The sequence below is a fragment of the Yarrowia lipolytica genome, chromosome 1F, assembly GCF_001761485.1.
Source record: "Yarrowia lipolytica chromosome 1F, complete sequence".
Classification (NCBI taxonomy): Eukaryota; Fungi; Ascomycota; class Dipodascomycetes; order Dipodascales; genus Yarrowia; species Yarrowia lipolytica.
The window spans coordinates 2,331,127-2,347,680 of NC_090775.1; the positions used below are offsets into that span (position 1 = coordinate 2,331,127).

At 49.0% G+C, this 16,554-nt stretch overlaps 11 protein-coding genes across 11 annotated transcripts; 6 read left to right on the forward strand and 5 right to left on the reverse strand.

The window, feature by feature from the left end:
* Window positions 1-404: 404 nt before the first annotated feature.
* Window positions 405-890, forward strand: YALI1_F23315g (uncharacterized protein; the record flags this gene model as incomplete). Its single annotated transcript, XM_068283423.1, has 1 exon — window positions 405-890. One exon carries the CDS (start codon window positions 405-407, stop codon window positions 888-890), a length of 486 nt encoding a protein of 161 aa, XP_068139524.1.
* A 253-nt stretch (window positions 891-1,143) lies between these two features.
* YALI1_F23331g (uncharacterized protein) lies at window positions 1,144-2,010 on the reverse strand (the record flags this gene model as incomplete). Its single annotated transcript, XM_505538.3, has 1 exon — window positions 1,144-2,010. The coding sequence occupies one exon, from the start codon at window positions 2,008-2,010 to the stop codon at window positions 1,144-1,146; it is 867 nt and encodes a 288-aa protein (XP_505538.1).
* Window positions 2,011-3,996: 1,986 nt separating this feature from the next.
* On the forward strand, window positions 3,997-4,386 carry YALI1_F23351g (mitochondrial 54S ribosomal protein uL14m; the record flags this gene model as incomplete). Its single annotated transcript, XM_505539.3, has 1 exon — window positions 3,997-4,386. One exon carries the CDS (start codon window positions 3,997-3,999, stop codon window positions 4,384-4,386), a length of 390 nt encoding a protein of 129 aa, XP_505539.1.
* A 650-nt stretch (window positions 4,387-5,036) lies between these two features.
* Window positions 5,037-5,438, reverse strand: YALI1_F23364g (uncharacterized protein; the record flags this gene model as incomplete). The annotated part of the gene is made up of 2 exons (XM_505540.3): window positions 5,037-5,346; window positions 5,413-5,438. 2 exons carry the CDS (start codon window positions 5,436-5,438, stop codon window positions 5,037-5,039), a joined length of 336 nt encoding a protein of 111 aa, XP_505540.2.
* A 290-nt stretch (window positions 5,439-5,728) lies between these two features.
* On the forward strand, window positions 5,729-6,372 carry YALI1_F23368g (mitochondrial 54S ribosomal protein bL12m; the record flags this gene model as incomplete). The annotated part of the gene is made up of 2 exons (XM_505541.3): window positions 5,729-5,793; window positions 5,946-6,372. 2 exons carry the CDS (start codon window positions 5,729-5,731, stop codon window positions 6,370-6,372), a joined length of 492 nt encoding a protein of 163 aa, XP_505541.1.
* A 519-nt stretch (window positions 6,373-6,891) lies between these two features.
* Window positions 6,892-8,031, reverse strand: YALI1_F23391g (uncharacterized protein; the record flags this gene model as incomplete). The annotated part of the gene is made up of 1 exon (XM_505542.3): window positions 6,892-8,031. One exon carries the CDS (start codon window positions 8,029-8,031, stop codon window positions 6,892-6,894), a length of 1,140 nt encoding a protein of 379 aa, XP_505542.3.
* An 834-nt stretch (window positions 8,032-8,865) lies between these two features.
* YALI1_F23399g (mitochondrial 54S ribosomal protein mL61) lies at window positions 8,866-9,627 on the forward strand (the record flags this gene model as incomplete). The annotated part of the gene is made up of 1 exon (XM_505543.3): window positions 8,866-9,627. The coding sequence occupies one exon, from the start codon at window positions 8,866-8,868 to the stop codon at window positions 9,625-9,627; it is 762 nt and encodes a 253-aa protein (XP_505543.2).
* Window positions 9,628-10,278: 651 nt separating this feature from the next.
* On the forward strand, window positions 10,279-11,535 carry YALI1_F23414g (uncharacterized protein; the record flags this gene model as incomplete). The annotated part of the gene is made up of 1 exon (XM_505544.3): window positions 10,279-11,535. The coding sequence occupies one exon, from the start codon at window positions 10,279-10,281 to the stop codon at window positions 11,533-11,535; it is 1,257 nt and encodes a 418-aa protein (XP_505544.1).
* A 209-nt stretch (window positions 11,536-11,744) lies between these two features.
* YALI1_F23441g (uncharacterized protein) lies at window positions 11,745-13,046 on the reverse strand (the record flags this gene model as incomplete). The annotated part of the gene is made up of 1 exon (XM_505545.1): window positions 11,745-13,046. The coding sequence occupies one exon, from the start codon at window positions 13,044-13,046 to the stop codon at window positions 11,745-11,747; it is 1,302 nt and encodes a 433-aa protein (XP_505545.1).
* Window positions 13,047-13,509: 463 nt separating this feature from the next.
* On the forward strand, window positions 13,510-15,861 carry YALI1_F23446g (uncharacterized protein; the record flags this gene model as incomplete). Its single annotated transcript, XM_505546.2, has 1 exon — window positions 13,510-15,861. One exon carries the CDS (start codon window positions 13,510-13,512, stop codon window positions 15,859-15,861), a length of 2,352 nt encoding a protein of 783 aa, XP_505546.2.
* A 292-nt stretch (window positions 15,862-16,153) lies between these two features.
* Window positions 16,154-16,440, reverse strand: YALI1_F23474g (uncharacterized protein; the record flags this gene model as incomplete). The annotated part of the gene is made up of 2 exons (XM_505547.3): window positions 16,154-16,362; window positions 16,422-16,440. The coding sequence occupies 2 exons, from the start codon at window positions 16,438-16,440 to the stop codon at window positions 16,154-16,156; spliced, it is 228 nt and encodes a 75-aa protein (XP_505547.1).
* Between the last annotated feature and the right edge of the window lie 114 nt (window positions 16,441-16,554).

The following is a 16,554-nucleotide window of genomic DNA, read 5'->3' on the forward strand; positions in this document are numbered from 1 at the left end:
AAGTACGAGCTGTATGGAAGACAAGCTAACTGGTAGCTACCAGTACGTAGTACGAGTACTTGTAGCGATTAGCTGAAACAGCCAAGTGAATTGAAGTAAAACCACGTGTCAAACAACCCCCTGGTCAAACAGTTTTACCCCCACGTTTCCAACACATCTTATACAGAAAGCTCAAAGTTGCACGTTCCGGACGAGCCGATGCACGTTAATCGGCCAATGGTGATCCAGAGCCGTGGACGTTTGGGTTGTGTGGAGATGTCAGCTGGGGATGGAAGTGAGCTTGTGCCATGAGCTTGATAATTGTGCAATGCGTGGTTTACGACGGTTCGGTAGTTATCGACTAATTGGGCGGTTGCCGTTGGACTGATCTAGTGGTTGGTGATAATCAAGATAGTCATGTCAAGATGAGAAAATTTTTGGAAGTGCAGGTAGAAAGGGCAAGTTCGATTGTACATGATGTAATCGTTCAATGGCTTGTCGAACCAACGAGCCCACTGTACAGCCAACAGCTACCTCACATCTGTTCACTCGCCAGCCTCTTGTACAGTCCTTACCTCATACAAGCACCATATACGTGTAGACATGCTACAAGCACGGAACAAAAGAGGCAATCAGTGGTATCCTGTATAAGGACAGGTACAGTATACAGGCACAGTGAGTATCCTTTATCATTACAGTATATACAGTACAAATACCATAGATGTTTACGATCCATAAGAAGCTATGCCGTTGCATCTCACACCGTATGTTTTTTATCCTCCCTTTCGGTATCTTCCCCGAAGTCGACTTTTGTATATGCCGAAGAAACCCAGAACGCGACAGTTCCTTGTCCTCTGCTTCCTTTTTCATTCCACCGATCCCTGACCCTATCTCTTCCCTCCTTCCCCTGAAAGCTACAGTTGTCATGTATCTCTGTAACACCTATATATAGATGCCGTAACAGTCTGCCGAAATACGAACGTTTCACAGCTTGACATTACGAGCCTCACTCCTACCACAGTTTCATTTTCATTTTCAATGTTCCATTCCCATAAATATCTATATATCCTTGACGTGTACACATCATGCCGAGACTTCCTATCTCAATCCTTCTCTTCTCTCCTTCTTAATTGTCCTCATCCTTCATTATGCTGATTCCAATAACTAACTGCTTCGGGTTTTGGGAGCAAGCCATTCGTCGGTGTCGAACCATCGCTTCTTGTGCTGTGTGTTGGCTTGGTCCGAGTGGTGTTCCACGGTGGGCATGGGGCTAGGAGTGGCTCGGCTCTTGGCCGAAGCGGCGTACCATCCAAGAGCAGAAGGGTAGGGCGCAGGAGGAGCCATGTTGGTGGCAGAGCCTCGAGAGTACGACCAACCAGGAGTATCGGTGGAAGTACATTTGGGAGGAGGTGCAAAGCTCAGGAAAGGTGTGTAGCTGGAGGTGGGGAACCGCTGAGACATGCTCTTAGCGGTGATGGTAGAGCCAGGCTGCATCTGCATGGGAGCGTACTTGATGGTTCCGGATTGCTCGCCGTAGGGCACGGTATGGGAGGCCATCAGGTCACCCTGGGCCTTCTCAGACAAGTCGGAAATTTGCTTAGCAGGGGGTTGTCCGGGGTCTTCTTGAAGAGCCTTGGTGGCGCCAGAAAGGCCGGTCATCTCAAACCAGTTGGTGTAGTGGATGGTGTAACCTCCGTTGGCCAGCAACGCGTACAGCTGAATGGTGTAGTAACCGTTTCCGCCGGCAGAGGCAGGGATAGTAACCGACACCGAGTCGGAGTCGGGAGTAATACCGTCCTTGAGCTTGAGACCCTGCGGGTTGAGGTCTGTGTTACTGGTTCCGGTGACCAGGGTCACTGTGATGCCCTTGAGGTCGTCCAGAGGCGGCTTGTCTCCGTCGTCTTCCCACGACACTTTGATAGTGTCACCGGCCTTGAAAGACTGGCCGAGTTTAGGAGATGTGATGGAGATGTCGGCGACGACAAAAGTCGCCAGCCAGAGCAGCACGAGCTGGGGCAGAAGGTGCAGCATTATGGATTAGTTGTGTGTGTTCTTGGTCGTTGTTTTCCGTGATGTTAAGAGTGGTTTATGATCGTGTCACAAGAGGTGTCTGTGAGCTGAGATCTATTTTTGGAAACGGCGACGGAATACTAGCGAGCGTGGAGGCCGTGGTCGTGTCGAGGTCGAGAGCAGTGTTGGACGAGCAAGCTGAGGGTCGGAGTAGCTTGGTTCACCGCGGATTCGAAAAAAAAAAACCGGTCGTTGCTGATACAATACAAGAACAAGTAGACGTCTATTTTCAAGTTTGCATTTTCTGGCTTTGCTAAGTTGACGAGGCGGTGTCCAGAACTTTAAAACCACATTAGAGTTTCTGGTCCGAAACCAGAAGGGCTCTTTGGTGTAGGTATCGTAGCAATGAGGAGTTTGGGGTGATCGAGCGGGGATTTGAGAAGGCACCACCCAAGTTCGTGGTCACGTGATTAATCCAGCGACTTTCCCGCCTCTTTTTGGTCCCCGAAACACCCTCTTCGGCCCCCTTGAGAAAATGTCACAGTACGCTGCAACATGCGCATAAATCCACCTGTTCACATTACATGAACTATTGCTTGGCTACCCTTTTGGTAAGCAATGAGCTAACCGAGAGACACGGAAGAGGGAGGGGGGTCCTTTTTAGAGCCGCTAAAATAAATGGCGCGCTGGTAAAGTGTCCACTTTTGGTCTTTATGGAGCAATGGCACGTGCTCTGATATAGATCCATTGCAATTCTGCGATCCAGCGGACGTGCCATACATCAATTCCATATCTCGATCACCTCGCAAGTCACTCTATTTACACATGGAATGTGTGTTTAAATTCTGGAAAAAACAGGCCCACAGGCTGAGTTGGAAAAACAGGGATAAGCAAACAAGGTTGGCTGGCTCTCCCAACACAGCAAATATGAGTGGATGTCAGACACAGTGGAATGAGAAAACAGCATACAGCATACATGGTCAGGGGTTTGAGGTGATATGGAAGAAGATCAGAGATACTCCCGGAGGATTTGACAGTACCCTATAAGCAAGCTGTTCACGTCATCTACCCTCGCGCCTATATACAACCCCAACTATTGGTTGTTGACATGGCTTCACAAGCTCCGAACTGTATTTACGCACTGCGAGATTCGTGTAAAATGAAATGCGCTTGTACTAACGTGATCTACGCGTGGCGCGGGGTTTGGTCGAGCTGAGGATTGATTGGCGCTGGATTCCGAGGCTGTATTTCAAGTCACGTGGGCTGAGAGAGAACGAGGCGAGATAACTGAAGCAGAAACACTACAAGTACAGTACTTGTAGTTAGTGTCTGGCGTTTCCCTTCGTACTGAAAACACTTACACACCCTACAATGACATCATGATCACCAAGAGTGATTGGTTCCGTGGAGATTTAGATATTTGAGATGCAAGAGTGTCGTCGGCTCCGGTGGCTTAGCTGCGCTACAGGTACTGTACATACTGTACTCGTACTTGTACCAGCTTGACATAGCTGGCACGTTCCAGTATATGATAGTGGAACCACTTGTTAGGTATATTGGTTGAATTTTAGTAAGCGGGATCAATTCAGCTGACCAATTGGTACTCAATGTATTTTACAGCCTATCTCCAGCATGTCTGGAACCCATGCTGTATCATACTCCTTCATGTTTCTGATCTCTACAATACTGTAACAAAGTTCCACTTTTTTTGGCCAACTCTTTTCCCAAATTCTTAGCATACATCTCACTTATGGATCTCATCCCCATTTAAGTGACAAACCCACAATCTCAACAGGCAATTATATTCAATAGGCGCTTTATATTATTAATACCTGGAAAAAACTCACATGACCTAATCCTCTTCCAGGGCTCCGCTAATTGTCGCCCTCCTTAGTCATATGCTCTGCTCATACACACTGTCATTTAAGGTTTCGAGAATCCAACTTTTCACCCAGATTTCAACATCTCAGTTAGGATCTAACACAACTACACACAACCTCACTCACCATGTTGTACCTCAAGTCTCTGATCAACTGCATCGACAACTCTGGTGCTCTGCTGGTCGAGTGCATCAAGGTGCTGCGAAAGTCACCCAAGAACTACGCCGGTGTCGGCGACAAGATTGTTTGTGTCGTCAAGCGGGCCCGACCCATTCCTAACGGCTCTTCCATCACCCAGAAGGCCCGAAAGGGTGAAATCAAGCGGGCTGTCATTGTGCGAACCAAGAAGGAGATCCGACGACCCGACGGCTCCTACATCCAGTTTGATGACAACGCCTGTGTGCTGATCAACGACGCCAACGAGCCCGTGGGTAACCGACTCAACGGAGTCGTTGCCAAGGAGGTGCGAGAGCGAGGCTTCACCAAGGTCGCTTCTCTGGCTCCCCGAGTCTTGTAATCTGTGCTTACCGTACCCGTACCGTAACCATGGCTTGTATATAGTATTTAAATGTTTGGTATTCACAAGCTGTAGTGTGGGATGGGTAGCTTGGAAACAAGGAGTGGTTGTAGTGCGAGTACAAGTAAGCCCAAGAAAGTAATTTATCGATGATTATAGATAATGAATGAATGTTGTCACAGATGTAGTTACAGCACTCGTACGAATACTTGTACCGTATGTACTTGTTCTGTGGGGATAGAGCTTGCCTCCATACTTCATCACTATCTTACTTCGTCACTATTGTACTCCATCATAGATTCAGCCATCCAGAAATAACATGTCAAAGTGCTATTTCGAGATAAGGAGCAACTCTTGTTTGTATCAACTTGAGGTTCCGTTCTAGAAGACGGTGTTTGATCAAGTAGAGAATCTCATAGCTATCGTCGTATGCCCTCAAAATGTCATCTCCACCCCATACCAACCAACGTCAGACCTCCTCCATTTTATGAGACAAAGTCTCACACGCCCTTCCCAATCCCCTGTGTTACAGCTCAACTTGGTCTCCGCCACCTATCCCTCCACCGCCTACGCCTCCACACAGATGCTCACGTCAAAACATAAATAATCCATTAACGAACCAATAATATACAACCCTCGAATAATCCCCTCTAAGACCGGAAAATGTTGTTGCAGTTGTTGCAGACAAAAAACAGAATCATGGTGGTCTCCGCACGCTTCTGTTGCGACTGGAAGAAGACCACATCGTGCTCGTGACACTTGGGACACTCCTTGTCGGATCGAGGCAGAGTGGGATCTGCTCCAATACCGGTTGTCACTCCGGCCGTCTCCTCAATGTTGGTGATCAGCTGATGCTTGAACACCAGAGGAGTGGATGCAAACTCCGTGTACGGACAGTTTCGGCATGCAAACAGCAGCTTTCTATCCTCCTTATCCTCTCTCGGATAGAGCATGTTGTTGCTGGGTTAGCGCTGGTCCTCGATCATTTCTCGTCCTCTCGTTATCTAGTTCTCTCTGATCACTCACCACTCGAGACAAAATCGCGACGTCATTTTGGTTCCGTCTTGTTCCACACACTGAGCTGTCGTCTGCTGTGTGTTTTTCAAAGCCCAGTGAAGATGGTGTTCTGCAGCTCTATGGCAAACTCTAAATGTGCGCACGAGTCTATTCTTCCCGTCTCTAATCCCCCTCCCTCTGACTACAAGTATAGTGATTGGGAGGTTTGGGACACCACAGTACAAGAGCAAGGCCGGGTAACCCTCCGTCACGCACCCTGAAAATTTGAAAACTCACCTACAGCAGCGTCTACACTGAGTCCATCTCAACCCCATACAACCGCACAATGTCTGCTCTTCGAATGTCTCTTCGAGTTGCTCGAGTCGCCCGTGTGGCTCGAGTTGGTGTTCGGTGAGTATTAATTGCGAGATTCACTCCTTGATTGTTTTTCTCGACATTGAAATCAAGCCAGATCACCAGCCAGATCATGTCATCAACTCACAAAAGCACTGATCTGAAGACGAAACGCTTCAAAAAAACCCACCCAGCTCCAACTAACACAGATTCAACTCCACCGCCGCCCCCGTGGACCCCAAGATCACCGCTATTGTCGACCAGATTGCCCAGCTCAACCTGCTGGAAACCTCGTCTCTGGTGACCGAGCTCAAGAGCCGACTCAACATTCCCGATATCTCTTTCCCCGCCGCCGGAGCCGCCCCCGCCGCTGCACCTGCCGCTGCTGCCGAGGAGGCCGCCCCCGAGCCCGTCGAGGAGAAGACCATCTTCAACATCAAGCTGGAGTCATACGATGCCAAGGCCAAGCCTAAGGTGATCAAGGAGATCAAGACCCTGCTCGGTCTGTCTCTGGTCGACGCCAAGAAGATTGTTGACGCCGCCCCCAAGATGGTCAAGGAGTCCGTCCCCAAGGAGGATGCCGACAAGATCAAAAAGGTGCTTGAGGATCTCGGCGCCAAGATTACTCTTGAGTAAGTGTATATAGTAACTCATTTTGAACCAGACAAAATACGAGTGCGAACCACGAGTATTGGATGCTCTTCTGGCTGGAGAACTGGAACGTAGTTGGAGTAGTAGTCGTTGTTGCCCTTATGGTACGGCTGTGATACGACAGAGTACTTTCAAGATGTAAAGCATGAAATACGACGAAGGAAATGTTTGCTTGACTGTTTAGATATGTTGACAATATCAATAGCCTTTCGGATAGTCAGATATCGGTACTGAAGCAGTGTGATTTCCTTGACCTAATCACTTACTCATATGTTACGTTGATGACATGATCTGAATGCCAATGGGCAACAGTTTCATATCTTCCAGCTGAAACATCTCAATTGCATCTACAACCGTCTATAATCACCAGGTGGTTGTACATTACTAATAAATTATTCTACATGTTGGTATGAACGCCGTCATTGGATAGCTACGGCTAGGCATACCAGAATCCCGTTTTTTTATCACCTCTTGATCTCGTTTTAAGCACCCACTACTCCTTCGTTAAAAGTCTGGGCTCATGCTCATGCTCTTCTGCCGTCTATTGTGGGCAGCAAGGCGTCTAGCGTAGCTAGGAGTTCCGAGTTCTGAGGGCGTGGCTGGAGTAACAGATCTCAACGACGACGACCGGGGCATCCGGGGAGTGGTCGGATGTTGTGGGGGGGGCTGCACGAATTGAGGAGCATACTGCTGTTGTTGAGACGGCGGTATCTGTTGTTGGGTGTAGGGACTCTGGTAGGGGCTGCTAGAGCTGTATCCCTGAGGACTAACAACACCAATGACACTTCTTCGGTTGGTTCTCTTGATGGCATGGATCTCTAGTTTCTTCTCGAGGATCTTGACGAAGGAGGAAAGAGCCACTAAATTGTTTGAGATGCCTTCTGAGAGGCCAGATTGGCCTGGTAAGTGGCACAGGGCAGTCATCTCCTCGTACATGGTATACAAGGACTCGTAGAGATCTGCATCCAAATTCTTCAATCGGTTCAGCGACATTTCAATGTCAATCATGTCCTCCGAGTGATCAAAGTTGGACATAGTGGACTGCCCAGTGTGTTGAGTTTGCAGAGGTTGTTGTATATGGGCTCTCTGATGCTCCATTTCCGACTCTATGGACTCGCACGATTCGCTGGACTCGTTTGATGCAAACGACGTGTCTCCATCTGCTCTGGAGACTCCCTCCTGTTCCGTTTCGGTGCCTGCCGAGTCTTCGGAGTTCTCATCATCTCCCTCCATCTCAGACTCCATGTTGAGACGTCTGATACGTTCTCTGAGAGCTCCTAACGCCGACCACGCCGAAGAGGGAGGCTCAATAGTCTCGGGCTCCAAATCACGCACGTCCCGCAACGTGGACGAGCGATGATGGCTCTTGTACGCTGGCTTACCACCTGCAGGGGACCCCGATCCAAGACCGCCCATGTATCCGTTGTTGAAGGCTGGAAATGAGTTGACGCTGGTCGAGTGGGTATGCGACGTGTGTGGACGACCTGCTGTCTGTGGTCTGTGCCCGTGAGATGTGTTTGGACGTGGTGCTCCTCCACCATACAGAGATGAGCTTCTGGACCGCGACATTTGGGTGTTTGCGAACGGGTTTTCTTCGCGGTCACCTGAACGGCTGCCGCGTCGGTTGGTTTTGTAGGGGAACATGTCAGGCCTAGTCGAGAGTTATGTCTGTGGCTGGGTATCGGTGTCTGTCTCTTAATGGCTTACCGTGGTGGAACGTTGAGTCAGAGTTGGTGTATGCAATGTATATCGTTGAGTTGTTAGTCGTTGAGTAGTTTGTTTCTCACGGACTGTCTGTGTCGTATCTCCTCTCAATTGGCAAATCCACTTCTGTTAGACTGGTGACCGTCTAGATCAAACCTGGCCATCAACGCGTCTTTCCTGTAATCGTGTGTGTTAAAGTTGATGTTGGCACCTGCAGGCTGTTTCACAGCATGTAGTCAGGGTCTATTCAACTGTCCAAATATCGACTTTCTCAGAAAATATTTGCATCCCAGGTATCTGGACGCGGTGTGTTGTTGAATACATCTTGTTCAAACGCCATTAAGTGCACAGAGACACCAAATACGGGTCGCCTAATGACGCCCATAACCTCCTGGACTCACCCTTACAACTTAAAAACACTTGTGAAGGAGGAGTGTTCTAATTTGGGTTAAGTAAACGTTATAACAGAATACTTGAGAAGTACTTGAACTTATTGCTACGTAAACGATCCTTAAAACTGCTCCAAAAATCAAAGAAAAAGCATGTGGAAAAAAAAAAACATAGATATTTTGGTCCACTTTCAACATTTCCAAGTATATTCTTACCCTTCACTTCGTTCCTACATCCACCTTAAAGCCCCCTCAATATCACCACCACTTCCTATATGTAACCTTAAATCTCTTACCCTACCTGTTTTCATCACCAAATTTCCTAGCCAAAATACTGCTTGAAACCGCACCTGATCTGACATATTCAGACCACACAACTAGCAAAATGTCGTCCAAACAGTTGGCAAAAAACCTCCGTCAGACCTACCAGAACATGACTGGAGTCGACAAGCAGATTTTCCAGCTCAACAAGGTCGTCACCGCTCCTGGAGCATACAAGCTGCCCGACAATGTCTCGGCTCTGAAGCTCCGTTTCAAGGACTCTGGTAACCGGTCTCAGACCAAGCTGTTCTGGACCCATTCGCTGCCCACTCTGCAGTTCTGGAACCCCTCCGTCGCCATGAGTGTGTCTCGAGTCCAGGCTCCTAAGGAGAAGTCCGTTGGACCTACCGTGACCATCACTCGAACTGATGGCTCCGAGGAAACCATTTCTATCGCCTCCATGTTCTGGGAGAAGATGGCCGAGACCATTGCTGAGGCTGCCGGAGCAACCCCTGTCTCCGCCGGCGAGCTCAAGAAGTACTCCATCCCCTTTGTCACCGACTACGACAAGAAGATGGAGCTGGCCAAGAAGACCCATCTGCGAGATGTGGCCTTTGCACAGAAGGTGGAGCTGCACAAGCAGCAGGAGGCAGACCGAGAGGCCCTGGAGCTGGCGGCCAAGGAAGAGGCCAAGGCCGCTGCCCAGAAGAAGAAGGACGCCATGATCAAGGCCCGAAAGGAGGGACGAGTTTACATTGAGGGAGAGGAGAACGAAGTTAAGGAGGCTGCTGTCGAGGTTGAGCAGAAGGTGACCGAGGAGGTGGCCGAGGATGGAGCCAAGATCGAGATCAAGGAGACCGAGGTCAAGATCGAGACCAAGAACTAGAAAGAGTAAATATGTGGATCTCTCGTGAACAGTAATGGCACGTGAGACGGTATATAGTTCCATTACATGATTTATTATGACACACCCATAGGTGTGAGCGTCGCGAGTGATTGTACACATACGGGTACTACTTGTAGCTACAAGTACAGCTGTTGGCACTTGTACATACTACACTATTGTCAGCCTAACATAATGCCAAAGGGGGGGGGGGGGGGGGGGGGGGGTCGCTAATGCCAATAGTACAGCATTTTGGAGTTCGTGGGTAATTAGAGGTGCTGGGGATTCCGAGTGGTTTATGTATCGTTACGATATGTTCTTTATTGCTGTTTGAAGGGGGAACAGTTCAGGTTCTTGAAGGGGGTACAAGCAAGTACATCATCATACTTGAGCGGTAAATTTGGGCCTCGGTATGTAGTAATTAGGGCATTGGAAAGATCCTGTTAACTCGGGTTTACATTGCCAATGTGCACAAATCCTTTGCATTTTCCAACAAGTAATTTATATGAAAATGTCTCCATTATTTCCGTCACTCTTTCAACCACTTTCAGCTCTGCAGAAATGATGCAGCTTAATCTGGGTTCGAAAAATTATTTTGGATTAATTATTTCAAACTGATTTCACACCCCAGTTACCGACTTAAACACACACACAATGTCGTTCATGTTCCAGGTTGACGGATGGAATCTGTCCAACGATGTCAAGGCTGATAAGTTGACCAAGCGTCAGAAGGAAAAACGAGACCAGCAGGCCGAGCGAGGCGTCATGATGCGGGAGAAGCGAGAGCAGCGAGAGAAGGAGCGAGCGGATGACGAGAAGGCCGCCGAGGCTGATGCCAAGGCCAAGGCTGAGGCCGCTAAAGCTGCTGAGAAGGCTTCTGCTGCTGAGGATGCTGCTGATTCTGGCAAGAACAAAAAGAGCAAGAAGGACAAGAAGAAGGATAAGAAGGATAAGAAGGCCAAGGCTTCTGAGACTGAAGAGGCTTCCAAGCCAGCTGCTCCTCCTGCTGAAGCGTTCACACAGGCTCCTGCCGCCAAGCTGACACCTCTTCAGCTCAAGATGAAAGAGAAGCTGGCCGGATCGCGGTTCCGATGGATCAACGAGCAGCTGTATACTGTTCCCTCCGAAGAGGCTCTCAAAATGATTACCGACAACCCCGAGATTTTTGACGAGTATCATGCTGGATTCCGAAACCAGGTGCAGGGTTGGCCCGAGAACCCCGTGGACACCTTTGTCAAGCGGTTTACCGAGAGGCTCAACAAGCCTGTGTGTTCTCCTGGAGGGCTGCCTGCTCACAAGCGCGAGAACAAGATTGTGGTGGCCGATATGGGCTGTGGAGAGGCGCAGCTGGCGCTGGATCTGAGCAAGATCAACTTCAAGAAGAAGGGCGTCAACCCCCAGAACAAGAACCTGGTGGTCGAGACCCAGTCGTTTGATCTGAAGAAGGCCAACGAGCGAGTGACAGTGGCAGATGTGAAGAATGTGCCCATGGAAGACAACTCCGCTGACATTGTCGTCTTCTGTCTGGCTCTTATGGGAACCAACTTCCTGGACTTCATCAAGGAGGCCATGCGAATTCTGCGGCCCAATGGAGAGCTGTGGATCGCCGAGATTAAGTCTCGATTCACCGACGGCCAGACCGACGAGTTCATCAAGGTGCTCAAGAGCCTCAGCTTCTTCCACAAGCTCACAGACGACGAAAACACGCACTTTGTGCGGTTCGAGTTCTTCAAACCCACCCAAGAGATTCTCGCCCAACGAAAGAAGAAGGTGCCAAAGCGAAAGTTCATTGACTATGGAGATGAGGAGGAAAAGAAGGGACCCGAGGACGGCGAGCAGCTCGAGAAGAGACGAAAGAAGCAGGCTGAGGGCGAGTGGTTGCTCAAGCCTTGCATTTACAAGCGACGATAGAGAGACAGTACAAGTACCGGTAGCTTGATGGCTGTCAGTTAACTATATATAACAAAAACCAGAACAGTGGTAAACTACTATAATAGATTTGTATAAGTAATACTTTTTGTATCATCATCATCCTCCTCATCCTCATAATAATCATCATCATAGTCACTCTATTATTGAAACTATTGTTTTCTAGGAACTTTTAGACCTGCAAGTGTGTCTTAAGTGGTTGACAGAATGGTGTTGATCATCTCGTTGCCAATTCGAGTGGCTTCAGGGAACATGTGAGCAAAGTATTTTTGGGTGTCGTTGAACTCCTGCTCGTACAGTTTGTAGGAGCCGTAAGAAACGACCTTAGACCACGTTCGAGCAGCCACCACAAACTCCAGATCGTCGGGTCGGAAGTCCTGGTTAGTAATGGAGTGTTTGATGCACTGTTCGAGCAGTCCTGGAGTGCAAAAGACGTATTCAGTGACACCCAGCCAGATTCGGAACAGAGGTGTCGAGCAGATGACGTGGTCGTAGGGGTTGATCTTGAGTTTGTGCCACGAGTCGACAATGGACAGCAGTGACAGATGCGAGTTCGGCTTTTGTGTTTCTCCCAGGGGTTTGGTTCCGAGCGAAAACTTTTCGAGAATCTCATCGGACAGCAGCAGCGAGTGTTCCTTCTTGAGGCCTCCAAACACAAAGTCTCGGGCAGCCGTAAGGCGGTCAAGCAACTCCTGCTCCTTGCCTGTGATCATGAGTTTGTACAGATCGCCGGCACTGGATGCGTACTGCTGGATCTGAACCTTGGCAGCGGGGTTTGAGATGGCCAGACCGGCATAGACGTGCCATTTATTGGAGTAGATTCGCAGCGAGATGTTCATCTTTGCGTTTTCCAGACCTCCGATCCAACGGCTTATCTGCCAGGGGTACTGTCCGTTCGCCTGCCAGGCCTTGCCCATGGTCAGAAATGCGGCGTGAGTCACAGCCTGTGTGTCGGCAGTGATTTTGTCGTGTTGCTCTGCCGACAGGTAGACAATCTTGGACTTGAGTGACTCCAGCAGTGACTGCACAAACTCGAACTTCCACTCCTCGGTGTTTCTGTGTCGGATAATCACCAGAGGCATGCCCTCGGGGTTGACTTTGGGGCCGTGTAGTGAGTGGCACGAGATGATATCCACGTCAGAGGGCAGATGTGCCTCGAACGCAGCCATCTCGGGAGCCTTACAGGACGTTTGACCACCTACAATGGAACCGACCTTTGTAGAGGGACCGTAGATGCTGACAATCTTGCCGATATTCTCGGCCTCGACGCAGTAGAGAATGTAATCGCACTTTCGAGACACATAGTGGCCATTCTGGACGATTTCAATCTCCGAATCGGCAAATTCCTCCTTGAGCTTCTCATAGTGGGATTCCTGATCACAGGCCAGCACTTTCCAGCCCTGAGAGTTCCAGTGGTTAGCAAACAGACGGCCCATGTCGCCCATGCCAATCACACCCACTAGCTTGGTTTTCTTCCATTCCTCAATAGACATGTTGTAGAGCGTGGCGAAAGTACAATGTATCGTGTCGTAGAAATGGTGTTTCCGGATCTCCATATTGAGACTAAAACCTTATGCGGATAGTGAAACTCCGAGGTGGAATGGAGGTGAAGGTATAGGGGGCTTAAAACGTGGTATTTTAGAACTGAATTTTTAATTTCTGGATCTTGAATTGGTTGTGATTGAAATTTGACATTTCTATTTCTCATAACATATCTTTTACCCCTGTCATTGTCGAGTTTCTACTTTCCTAAAATCATTAACAAACTTTTAGCTTATGCTGAAGTATATTCAACTAAACGGATCACCTTGAACTTCCATCTACCACGGTGATCTGATTCGGAAGAAACTGAAACATAAGCCGAGGGGTTGACTGGTCTTTTTTTGTATGTAAATTACCTGTTGTTATTCAAACTCCTTTACCCAGTTACCCACTACATTTGTTCTCCTACTTCTCATGTCACTCCAAACACACGCGCAACTCTATTTGCACATCCGACATACGTGGTACAGCTCTCCATACCCACACCCGGAGGATAGACGTGGTTACACAGCAAGAGAGATGTACGACGAATGGGCATACATGGACGCGGCGAAGCCGGCTCCAAAGCCGGTAAGCCCGAAGAGATCACGTGCCAAAAGCATCATTCAGTCCGTGGCCGTGGAGAAGGTGGTCCAAGTGACCCAGACAGATGTGCTGGAGGTGCCTCCTTTGCGTCGACGGACACAGAGCGTCAATGTGGGCTCGCTGGAGAGACCCGAGGTTGAGAAACTGCGCACAGAATGGCCATTCTCGAGGAGAGAAGTGGAAGAGCTCTTTTCTCCTTCCGGAAACAGCTCCCTACAACAATCAGCATCGTCATCACAAGAAACAAACACGCCACAGCTCCAAAGGGCCACCACCATGTACATGCAGGCCACGTCGTACTCGCTGACGTGCTCCAAGCTGCTGGACCAGACTAACGACATCATTGGCTTGTTGGACACTCTGTCCGTTTCATTCCTCAAGGTGGAAAACGACACGGAGAAGTTCCAACGCGAATGCAATGCGCTCATGGACGAACAGACACATTTGGAAACTCTCATCGGTAATCTGCAACAGAATCTCGACATGTTCACCCGCATTGAATCTGTCCAGAGACAGGTGACAGGAGGCAGTCACAACTTCATCAAGACGCCAGCGTTTAGATCCATTCTGCAGCAGATTGACGAGTCGCTTGTCTATATCCCCGAGCACAACAACTTCAAGGGTGCTGAGGATTATGAGCAGCGCTTCATGGCACTTTTAGTGCGATGTTTACGTCTGGTGGTGGTGTATTTCGGCAACAAGGTGACGGATATTGGCGCAGAGGCACAGGAAAAGATGGCTACCGTTTCTTCGTCGGCAGCCAGTCATGCTCTCATGTACAGCAAGTTTGAGCAGGCCACTAACCTGGGAGAAATGGTGTCTGAGGTGTCAAAGCGAGCTCAGTATCCACAGATTGAGCCCATGATGCAGGAGCTATACCAAAAGTATTTTGCAGCCCGTCAACCAATCCTGCGACCTCACATTGATAAATCTGTGTTTGACATTAACTCCTCCAGTGGCACAGACAGCGTCAAATTCTGTCGGAAGGCGCTGTCGTTGTACAAGCAGATTTTCAGCGACGAGAAGCGGCTCTTTGACCATTTCTTCCCCGACGAGGGCCATGGTCGACTTGCTGAATGGATGGATGGACTGTTTGAGGGTCTGTATGACCAGCTTCGAACTCGAATACTTCGAGATCGGTCTGTTTCTGTCTTGTGTGAGATTGCCGTCATCCTGCAGGACGATGAGAGTATGGATGACGATGGCTTTGGCAACCTGGTTTTCAACGCACTACAAGACGTCCAGTCACGGTTGGTGTTCAGGGCCCAAAATATCATTGATCATGAGATTGTTAACTACGTTCCTGGAGACGGAGACTTCTTGATTGGTAGCAGAAGGACCAATGAAAAAGAAGATGATAAGACAGCTTCTTCTTCTGTTGGCGACGAATCTAACGCCGATATCTCCAATGATCTCCTTCAGGGCTGGTACCCTCCTCTACGACGAACTGTGATTTTACTGTCGCAAATATACCAGTTGGTCAACTCGCATGTTTTTGATACCATGGCTCACAATGTGTTGCACGACTGTATCACTTCGTTGAATGTTGCACGTGTGGTGGCTCAGAAGCGCCTGGGTCCGTCTGACGCCGAGCTCTGGTTTATCAAGAACCTGTTGATGCTCAACTCACAGGTGGCTGAGTTTGACATTCAGTTTGTGCCTGAGGAGAAGCAGCTTGACTTCTCGGGAGCTCTGGGCATTCTGGGCCAGATTGCGCGTGAGCGACGTGTGACCACCGACAAGGATGGCATTGCTGGTCTTGCACGAGCCTCTCTGCCTCGAGTCATTAACTCCATGATGGACGCTCGTGTGGAACTTTCTGCCAACCTGCGTAACGCCATCTCCACCATGACCGAGTCTGAGGTGCGCCACATTGCCAAGAGCATCATGACGGACCCCAAACCGGAGAACATTGTGACTGACACGCGGCAACTGCGAGAAGACACGGCCTCGGAGATTCCGCGGTCGTACACGAAGATTAAGTCGTATGTGGACGATGCCCAGGCTGCGGATGTGCTGATTGAGGCCATCCAGGACTTGTTGGTGCGCAACTACGACGAGTATCATCGTAAGATGGTCACTCGGGGCAAGCCTGAGCAGCTGGAGGCTCTTATGGAGGTGGATGGATTCGTCAGTTGGGTTGGAGACGTTATTCAAAAGTTGTATATTAGTGAGCAATAAGTTAGAGGGTGGACATGTAAATACGACTGAACGCATGATGAAGGAATTACATGGAGAGTGGGGGAGACTTGTAGAGAGTCGGTAGAAAAAAGACCACATAAAATAGACCACCAGTTACTACGGGTGTGTATTCGTTGTAAACTACAGTAGACAGCTGCAATACACAGTATCATTGTCGCGTATTGTACAACAGGCCACATTTATGACAGTATTACTGCAAGGCAGTGTGTAGAGTAGGAACGGTCCATCCACTTTGTCTGCAATTTTATTGAATAAATAATCCGTCGACTGTCTACTTTCCAGTCGCTTTGGCAGCCTCCTCGTTGGGGTTGTATGTGTTTTCGGCCAGCATCTTGTTGAGCTTCTGTTTGACCACCTCGACCATGGAGGGGTGGATCATGAGATGGGTGTCATCCAGCTCGTCCAAAATGATGTTGTGTTGCGACGAGTCAATGTTGACGATGAGCGCCTTGATGGAGGGATCGCATTCAATCAGAACGCCTGCGTTAGTTGTCTGCTCACCGGCTGGTTTTTTCCGCTGTCGAATTCTCCCTACTCACCTCTGGTGGCCTTTGGCATGTTGATGAAGCGAACTTTGATTGGGATCAGAGTTGTGATGAAAATAGGTGTAATGATCAGTTAGAGGTTCTGATAGAAATCGATGTGATATATATAAAACCCTTTTAAACCACT